Source organism: Mus pahari, chromosome 3, assembly GCF_900095145.1.
Source record: "Mus pahari chromosome 3, PAHARI_EIJ_v1.1, whole genome shotgun sequence".
Lineage (NCBI taxonomy): Eukaryota > Metazoa > Chordata > Mammalia > Rodentia > Muridae > Mus > Mus pahari.
This window is the reverse complement of record NC_034592.1, coordinates 71,660,487-71,671,375: the sequence shown is the minus strand read 5'-3', so window position 1 is coordinate 71,671,375 and position 10,889 is coordinate 71,660,487. Positions and strand designations below refer to the sequence as shown.

At 32.5% G+C, this 10,889-nt stretch overlaps 1 protein-coding gene across 1 annotated transcript; it reads right to left on the bottom strand.

Annotated features, from left to right (window-relative positions):
• Nucleotides 1-7,095: 7,095 nt before the first annotated feature.
• Nucleotides 7,096-8,046, bottom strand: LOC110318563 (olfactory receptor 8K3-like). Its single transcript, XM_021193716.1, has one exon. The coding sequence runs from the start codon at nucleotides 8,035-8,037 to the stop codon at nucleotides 7,096-7,098; it is 942 nt and encodes a 313-aa protein (XP_021049375.1). The 5' UTR covers nucleotides 8,038-8,046.
• Nucleotides 8,047-10,889: the final 2,843 nt, after the last annotated feature.

Below are 10,889 nucleotides of genomic sequence, written 5' to 3'. Positions count from 1 at the left end.
AACACTTCTTTATTACTAAGGGAAGTACAAACTTGTTCAACCACTTTTGAAATGTTTGGTGTCAGAAAACTGAGAATAATTCTACCTCTAGAGTCAGCTATACCACTAGTGGACATATGCCCAAAAGATGTTCCACCATTGCACAAAGACACTTGCTCAATCATGTTCATAGCAGCTTTATTTGTAATAGGCAGATGATCCCATTTCATCGTGTTCCAGAAATCTCTAAGTGTCCATTTCTAATAGCAATTCTGTACTTTCTCATTCTCTGTGCACAAGCTAAAATCCTACCGCTAAAACTTTTTTCTTCTTGTTCATTTTTAAAACTTCTTACTAATCAAATATATCAGTTATAATAAGCATCTTCAAAAAGGTTAATATTCCAAGTTCAAATATTTGAATGTATCATAGAAAGATTCATTTAATATCCATTTATCTTTCACAGATGATGTATAAGACATGTTGCTCTGAATCTAATAATCAGAGCTTTAGATGAATTTCTCTAAAGTAAAAGTTTCTATACTTCTCTTTAAAAATAATATGGAAGAATAATTTAAAATGAGTTTTATTTCAATATAACCTAATTTTATGTACAATTTTCTGATAATTTAATGACAGAATTTTAAATTCAAGATTCCATTTTCCATGAATATTTCTAGTTTTCACTTATTTTTTGCTCCAGGACTTCTGAAATCAATAAAATGTATTTTATCAATACATGTGTTATTATTTTCTGAATTTCAAGAGCAAAACAAATTATCTTTGTCACCAGAGACATGATCTACACTTCTCCTAGAACTCACATAGTATTTAAGGCTATAATTTATCAAATCAAATATATTTAATTGCCTTATAATTTTTAGTGAAGTAAACATTTAAAAGAAACAATGTTTCCCTCAAGAAAAGACAGTTTATACACAATACAATTGAAGAAATGAATTATTACAGTGAATTTCTAAAGTCTAAAAAGGAGAGTATCATGGTATTTGTTATGTATAAGAAATACTAGGATAGGTTTCTTCAGTATCTCACATTCATTTTGTTACTTTGACTTTACAAAACGTTGTTTGTTGTTTACTCATGTCTTTGTATTTATTGATATGAAAATGTACTATTAATATCTTTAGTATGTATAGTCATTTGCTATTGATATATATTTCTATTGTTAAGTGTTTTTAGAAGTTCTTTGGGGGCTGGTGAGATGGTTCAGTGGGTAAGAGCACCCTACTGCTCTTCCGAAGGTCCAGAGTTCAAATCCCAGCAACCACATGGTGGCTCACAACCATCTGTAACAAGATCTGACATTCTCTTTTGGAGTGTCTGAAGACAGCTACAGTGTACTTATATATAATAAATAAATAAATCTTAAAAAAACAAAAAAAAGAAGTTCTTCACCATTCTGTCAGAATAGTGAAGCCTATCATGTTGATGTGGAGCTCCCAGTAATATTCGAGCACACACATGCCTTCATTCCACAGGGACGCTTATATCACCATGATTTCACATTATGTTTTTCTCATATTATTTCCTATGTTCTTGTGATAGAAATATTTACCACCGTATATTTAGTGGTTAAATAGTTTATAATTTCAATGTATCATCTAATATTGTATAATTTCCAGTTGTGTGTGTGTGTGTGTGTGTGTGTTTATGTGTTAGATGACTTAACTTCTTCTATGACATTTACCTGTACTTCCCTTGTGTCTTGTTATTGAATTAATCTTAATTCATTAATTAACATTTCTCTTTACTGAATAATTTAATGTTTTCCTTCTAAATGTAAAGGATACATATTATGAGTATATTTATTATACCAAATTATACTATACTAAATTATACTATACTACATTATATAAGTATACATGTTATATTAAAACATGTTCATTATACTTAATTTTGGTTATTGAATGAAAAGCATAATTTTTAATTAATTAATTGTTAATTAATTATAATTTAATTAATTAACAATTATAATTAATTGGAGTATGAAGGCAGAACACAAAAAATGTTCATTCACCATGAGCAGATAGGCTTCACACCAGGGATGCAGGGATGGTTCTATATACGGAAATGCATCAACATAATTCACTACATAAACTCAAAGTAAAAAACCACATGGTCAATTCATTAGATGCTGAAAATTCATTTGACAAAATTCAACATTCTTTCATGTTCAAAGTCTTAGAATAATCAGGAATTCAAGACTCATACCTAAACATAGTAAAAGCAATGTAGAGAAAACCAGTAACCTGCATCAAAATAATTGGAGAGAAACTTGACGCATTCCCACTAATATCATGGACTAGACAAGGTGGACCACTCTCTCCCTGTCTACTCAATATAGTACTTGAAGTTCTAGCTAGAGCAATTCAACAACGAAAGGAAGTCAAAGGGACACAAAATGAAAAGTAAGAAGTCAAAATACGACTACTTGCAGATAATATAATAGTATACTTAAATGATCACAAAAATTCCATCAGAGAACTCCTAACCCGATAAACAAATTCAGCAAAGTGGCTGGATAAAAAATTAACTAAAACAAACCAGTCACCTTTCTGCATGCAGAGAATAAAAGGGCTGAGGAAGAAATTATGGACAGGATGCCCTTCACAATAGTCATGAACAATGTAAAATATCTGGGTGTATCTCTAACAAAAGAAGTGAAATATCTGTATGAAAGTACCCAAGGAGATGAACTGGTCTGCAACCTTATAGGTGGAACAACAATATGAACTAACCAGTACCCCCAGAGCTCGTGTCTCTAGCTGCATATGTAGCAGAAGATGACCTATTCGGCCATCATTGGGAAGAGAGGCCTCTTGGTCTTGCAAACTTTATATGCCCAAGTACAGGGGAATGTCAGGGCCAAGAAGTGGGAGTGGGTGAGTAGGGGAGCAAGGCAGGGGAGGGTATAAGGGGCTTTCTGGATAGCATTTGAAATGTAAATAAAGAAAATATCTAATTAAAAAAACTCTAAAGAAAGAAATTGAAGACATTAGAAGATGGAAAGATCTCCCATGGTCATAGATTGGCAGGATTAATGTAGCAAAAATGATCATTGCAAGACAAAGGATACTGTCAATAGGAAAAAATAGCAACCAAAAGAGTGGTACTAGATCTTTACCAATCCTATATATGATAGAGAGATAATATTCAATATGTACAATAAACTCAAGAAATTAGACTTTTGAGAAACAAATAACCCAATTTAAAAATGAGGGGAGCAGAGATAGGCAGAGAATTCTCAACTGAGGAAACTCAAATGGCCTAAAAGCACCTAAGGAAATCTTCATTTATATTTTCTTTATTTACATCTCAATTGTTATCCCCTTTTCTGGTTTCTGCTCTGAAAACCCCCTATCCTCTCCATCCCACTGCTCACCAGCCCATGCACTCAGCTTCCTGGACCCTGGCATTCCCCTATACTGAGGCATAGAACATTCACAGGATCAAGGTGATGACCAACTAGGACATCCTCTGATACATATGTAGCTAGAGCCAAATGACACATTCGGGAAGAAAATTAATTAATTAATTAAAAATGATAAATAAGTGAATAATTAAATAAATGTTTATATAATTTAAAAAAAGCAATGTTCAAAATCCTTAGTCATCAGGGAAATGCAAATCAAAATGATCCTGAGATTCCACCTCACATGAGTCAGAAGGCTAAGATCAAAAACTCTGGTGACAGCAGATGCTGGCTAGGATGTGGAAAAAGAGAACCAGTCTTACATTGCTGGTGTCCATAATAAGGACACATGTTCCACTATGTTCATAACATCCTTATTTATAATAGCCAGTACATGGAAAGCACCCAGATGTCTTTCACCATAGGAGTGGATAGAGAAAATATGGTACATTTATGCAATGGAGTACTACTCAGATATTAAAAATGATGAATTCATGAAGTTCTTAGGCAAATTAATGGAACTAGAAAATATCATACTGAGTGAGGTAACCCAGTCACAAAAGAACACACATGGTATGCACTCACTAATAAGTGGATTTTAGCCCAAAGTGAGGAATAGCCAAGAGGATTTGTGATGTCTAATTGTTTTTCAGACATAGTTTGCAGTTTACTAATTAGCAAGTTTTTGAAATGAAATTTTATTAAGTTTTAGTATTTAATTTTATGCTGTTTATTTGTGTCTTGCATTATATATTTGGTAGGTAAACTTGTTCTTTACCAAAAAATGCCCAAGGCCCTGGCTTTGTCTAGTGCAGGAGTTGACAAAGTTGGATTTTTTTTATATGGGTTCTAAACATTATATTTTCATAGAATTTTGTAACTGTTTAAGACAAATGAAAATATTTATTCCAGCTAGATGGAACTATACTATGATATTTGGAACCCAAGTGCAACATGCGTATACAGAGTGTGGCTTTTGTTTAGTTTTGTTTTGATTTCCATTAATTAATTTATTTTTTCAATTTATATCATAATTGTACCCACCTTCTCTCCTCTCCTCACAGTCCCATCCTCTCACTCTTAATCCCTCTCCCCCCTCCCTTTTCAAATCCCTTCCTCCAGGTACTGACCCACCCTGGCACAAGACATATCTTTAGTACTAAAAGCATCTTCTTCCACTGAAACCAGAACAGACATCCCAAATAGGGGGAAAGGATCCAAATGCAGGCAACAGAGTGAAAGTGCAAGACAGCCCCTGTTTCAATTGTTAGGGGACCCACATAAGGACCAAATTGTACATCTGCTCTATAGGTGTAGGGTGTTTGGTAGAGTCCATGCATGCTCTTTGATTGGTGGCTCAGTCTCCTTGAATCCCATGGGCCCAGGTTAGTTGTCTCTGTTGGTCTTCTTGTGGTGTCCCTGACCCCTCAAGCTTCCTCAGTTCTTCTCCAGCTCTTCCATAAGATTCCCTGAGCTCTGCCTAATGTTTGGCTTTGGGTCTCTGCATCTGTTTCTGGAAGCTGTTGAATGAACCCTCTCAGATTACAGGTATGATAGGCTTCTGTCTGCCATCAGAGCAGAGTACCATTAATAGTGTCAGAGGTAGACTTTCTTCCATGGTGTAGGTCACAATTTGGTCTAGTCATTGTTTGGCCATTCCCCCAAACTCTGATCCATCTTTCTGCTTGTATAAATTATACGTTGGGCACATATTAGGTCAAAGGCTTTGTGGATGGCTTGGTGTCCCCCTCCCTCCATGTGAAGTCTAGTCTGGCTATAGGAGGCAGTCACTTTAGACTCATTATCCTTCACTGTTAGGAGTCTCTGATAGAGTCCTCCTTAAATCTTACAACTCTTCGTCTTCTCCCAGAGATGCTTCTAGCCCCACAGAATTTCTTTCTCAAACTTCTCTGATATCACACCTCTGTACTCACCACACCTTATTGCCACCTCTGTTCTCATCCCCATCCACTCCCCCATCTACTCCTTACATTTATTTTATTTCTCCTTCTGAGCGAGATTCAAACATCCTCTCTTGGACTGTCCTTATTAATTAATGTCTTTTGGTCTGTGGATTGTAATATATTTCTCCAGTATTTTATGGCTAATATTCTTGTACAAAGTGAGTCAATACAGTAAATATCTTTCTGGGTCTGAGTTACCTCACTCAGGATGATATTTTCTAGTTCCATCACTAGCCTGCAAATTTCGTGATGCTTTTCATTTTACTAGGTGAATAGTGTTCCACTGTGTAAATATACCACATTATCTTTATTCATTCTTCCATTGAGGGGCATCTAGGCTGTTTCCAGTTTCTTGCTATTGCAAATAAAATTGCTATGAACTTATTTGAGCTAGTGTCCTTGTGGTATGGTGTACTACCTGTTTGGGTACATGTTTATAGTTTTATTATCAGCCTGATGATAAATTTCTTTGCCATAGATATGTTTAAGCCTGTAATTAATTTCACTCCTATAATATTGTATTAGCTAGGCTTCGGTGTAAAATCAATAAAATGATTATCAAGCCAAATTTAAGGTATTCTTGGATGAATGGTTATAAGCTTTGTTTCTTTATTCAAGTTATACTTTGTGAACAGATGGACTTCAGACTAACTATGTATGCCTGGCTTTCCTTAGCATCCACATCCTTCTACTGTCTCACTCCTATTAATTATGGGGATGGTATTTTATCCAATAACCAAACTATAATATAATAAACATACTTTAATATAATAAATATACTTATATAATTTTGTATAGTATAATTAGTATAATTTGATATAATAAATTTACTCAAAATATATATACTTTAATTTTGGAAGAAAGACAACATTAAATCATTGAGTAAAGAGAAGTATGAATTAATGAATTAAGATTAATCCAATAACAAGACATAAGGAAAGTAATGCTAGCTGCTGTGAGAAGAGTCAAGTCATCAATCACACACACACATACACACACACACACACACACACACACACACACATACACAAGTACAGGTACACACACAAACGCACACACGCATTAAGAATTAAACAATACTAGATGATTCAGTGAAATTGTGAATCATTTAACCACTAAATATATAGTGATAATTTTTGTGATTGCAATCATATAGAACATTATATTAAAGAAATATAATGTGAAATCACAATGGCGTAAGCTTCCCTGTGAAGTGAAGGAATTTGTGTGCTTGGGGATTACTCTGATCTTCATATAAACATGATAGGCTTCAGTATTCAAACACAGTGAAGAAAAACTTTTTAAATACACTGATTTTATATATATATATATATATATATATATATATATATATATATATATATATGACTAAAAATGAGTATAAATATTATATATATTAAAAATGCATTTTCATACCAATAAATATACAAGAACAAGTAAACAACAAGTAATTTATTGTACAGGTAAATTAACAAAATGAATGTAAGAAACTTAAGACACCTGTCCTTTTTTTTTTTTTAATACAGAACAAAAACCATGTTACCCTCCTTTGTTGACTTAAAAAATTCACTGTGATAATTCATTTTTTTAAATTATACTGTGTATAATCTGTCTTTTCTTTGGAGAAACATTGCTTTTTACTGTTTTCTTCACTGAAAATTATAAAACAAGTAAATTGCTTTGATTTGAAGAACTATAACATTAAATAACATGTGTGTTCTAGGAAAAGATATTTTGAATGCTTTTCCTTGTTTTTCTAAGAGCATATTTTACATCTTTGTTCCTTAAGCTGTAGATCAAGGGATTTAACATGGGAATTATTAAGGTATAAAAGATGGAAGCCACCTTATCAGTGTTTAAGGTGTGATTGGACTTAGGTTGCACATACATAAATATCAAAGTCCCATAGAAGACAGTGACCACTGTCAGGTGGGACCCACAGGTGGAGAAAGCCTTCCGCCTGCCCTCAGCAGAGTTCATCCTGAGAATAGCTCTGAGAATGAGCAGATAGGAGACAAGGATGACCAGCGGTGAAGAAATCAAGTTGATAGTTGATAAAATTAAAATTATCATTTCACTTTCCTTTTTATTTGTGCAGAGCAGAGATATCAAAGGGAGACCATCACAATAGAAATGACTGATAATATTGTGGCCACAGAAGGAAGAAGAAAAAATATTTATGGTGACTATGAGAGCAACAAATATACTGTAAAGGTATGGGATTGCCACCAGGACCCAACACACTCTTTGCGACATAATGACATTGTAGAGGAGTGGTTTACAGATGGCAACATACCGGTCATAAGACATTGCAGACAGAATGAAAAATTCACTAACAATGAACATACTGAAGAAAGACAATTGGACAGCACAGAAATAAATTGATATTGTATTTTGTTCTACAAGAAAATTTCTTAACATTTTTGGTCCCACAGCTGTTGAATAACCAAGGTCAGTAGTAGCGAGGTGTCTGAGAAAAAAGTACATGGGTGTTTGTAGCCTGGAATCCACCATGGTAAGGATGATCATGCCCAAGTTGCCCACCAGTGTGATCAGATAGATGATGAGGAACAGTCCAAACAATGGAGCCTGTAGCTCAGGGCGGTCAGTGATGCCCACCAGGATGAATTCAGTCACCATTGTGAAGTTGTGATTCTCCATTGAATTTATAAGTAAATCTGCTTTGAGTGGAAATCATTGCAGTCAATAGATTTGGTGAGTTTTTATCATCTAAAAAAGCTTAAATATAGTATCTTCAAACATTCAATTTTTTTGAAATATATGAAAAATATGCATATATCCTATGTACATCTACACATATACATATGCAAACATATAATTTGAAATACACAATTATGAATATTTAGTCCTGTCTAACAATAACTTAAATCAGAGAATACCATAATTATCTGCTAATGTTTGCATTTCCAGCTATATTGAGAGCAGTCACTTTAATTCACTACTAGACATTTTATATATAATATATATATATATATATATATGAAAAATAAAATCAAGTCTTTGAATTTTAGTTATTGATAGAACATTGATGAAATGTATTTTTCTTATATTTTTTTGACATGATTACTATCACATTTCAGAACTTATTAATTATATACTTTTGATAATATAAGATATTTTCCAATAATAGTACATATACCTACTAAATCATTTTTAAAATGCAAATTACTTTCATGTGTAGATTTACAGAATCTTAAAATAAAAATAGACGTTCTGGAGATTTTATAACATTCCATATTCTTCAGTTTGATGTATAAGCTTAGGGTTATTCATTACACTCGGAATTGTCTTGATTTGAAGAAATGTAACAGCATGTAATAAGACTATCTCTGCCATCATCTTACACCTTACCTAGAATGTACAAACATTCCTATGGAAAAATAAGGTGAGATATATAAAATGTGTTTTTTGCATATACAAACACAAGACATCACTATATGAACTTTGAAAACTGCAGTAGAAATAAATGATCCATCAAGTCTGTGCTTCTAGGACATAGTTCAAAAAGATTATGAATATACATATTTCAAAATATCTCTAAATACACTAACTGACTTGAAATTATTTTCTTTATAAAGGTACATATACATCATGTACAATAGGATCTTAGCTTCTTTGTTAGATCTGAAAGGATGAGCTAAGAATCTTTTGGTTGTAAAAACAGCCAGAAGTGGCAACTGTCTGAAGCTCAAGAGCTGGGAGCAAATTTTATATTTTATTCTTATTTTGAATTATTGTTTTATGCAATAGCAGGCTAATAGATAAGAACATATTACATGAATAAATAATTTATTTTCAAGAAAAGGAAAATAATTCATATGAAATTTTAAAATTAAATTCTCCTCTTCATATATATTAATCTTTCTACGAAAGAACTCTTTTCATGATAACAAAATTTCCTTTACATAATGTGTCAGTCATAGACTATTCTCAAGTACTAAGATAAATATGAAGACAACTGAAAATAATTAACAGAATTTATTAAAATTGGCTTAAGTATGAGTTATCAATATCCCACAATAATTATGAAGTAGTATATTACAATAGTATATTTTTTGTCAGAGCATTTCTAAATGTGGCTGACCAGTTATTATGATAAATGTTTAATACTTTATATTGGAAATAAATGATCATTAGACAACACAAAATGAAAAGATTTCAGCTTGGTTTTTTTTTTTTTTTAAGGAACATCTTCCAAACATGACATAGAACACAAAGTAATAAGCCATGTCTGAATATCTCCAATGGACCAGAGAGAAAAACACAACCTGGAAAGAATTTGGACTTTTGTAAAACTGTATATGGGTTAATGTTTTCTGGGTAAAGTAAAAAATAATATGATTTACAAGGGTAATCATGGTATAAAATGCAGCCTCTTGTAAATGAGAATTAAATCTTCCAGCATTCACTGTTCTGTGTACAGGTGATTGTATTTAATTGACACTTCACTTACTTAATCGGTTGTTTTAAACTGTGGTAACCTCATAGTAGTCTATTCTTTATTTTTGCACTTCATATCTTTAGCATATAAGTGTTAATTATTAAATAACTGAAAAAATCCAATTGAGGACCATTTTGTATTAGTGTGATTTGTAATGATATAGAGGAAAAAAATTAAGTACATTTACTATCAATTTTCTTATAGATAATGTCAGACCTAAAAGATTTCCTTTGAAGAGATTTAGGACTCAATAGGAAAAAAAGGCATTCTTTAGTAGACATTTTTTTTGTTCACTGATACTTGAATGCTATTTTTCAAAACTATAATGTCAGAAAATTTAATTGTATTTAGTACAAACAGAAGCTTTCCCATCGTCATAAAGGTATTAATTATACCTTTTGACTCCCAAGTAATGGTTTTCATACCACTTGTGAAATATAGACACAATACTTTCCCTCATTAAAGAATCAGAAATTGCTCAGAGAAATTTCTCCACACGTAAAACTGCTTAGTGTGGGAATCTGAGTTTGGTCAAGAGGACACAAGGATGCATGGAGAGAACTGATTCATGAATCTGTCCTCTGATCTTTGCACTAGTGCACTAACAGTTTATTTATGTATTGATTACTATACTGTAAATACATAAACAATAGAAAAGTAATCACATAAATGCCCTCCCTCTGCCAAATTACATGTTACCTTTTCAAATATTTAAAATAGGTTAACATAATGAGTTTTATTATAGCATTTTCATAATATATATTAAATATTGTTCTAATTTCTGCCTCTCTCTTCTATCCCTTGGTGATGATTTGTTTTCAGTATCCTAGAATCTCCACCACTCTGGCTTTAGTATAATGTTTGTAGGTGATACTCAGGACCACAGCCAAATATAATTTAGAATTCTTTAACAAAGACATAACATTAGAGCTAACATTTTTATTTTCAAATTTTGTCTCTAAATAAAGATAAATCATTTTATTTACTATCTATCTCTTGTAGGCTTTCACTAGGTATAAAATTGTGTGTGTGTGTGTATGTGTATGTGTGT

Bases quoted from the DNA above. Each gene is read 5' to 3' on its own strand.
- LOC110318563 (XM_021193716.1), bottom strand. From the start codon at position 8,037: ATGGAGAATCACAACTTCACAATGGTGACTGAATTCATCCTGGTGGGC.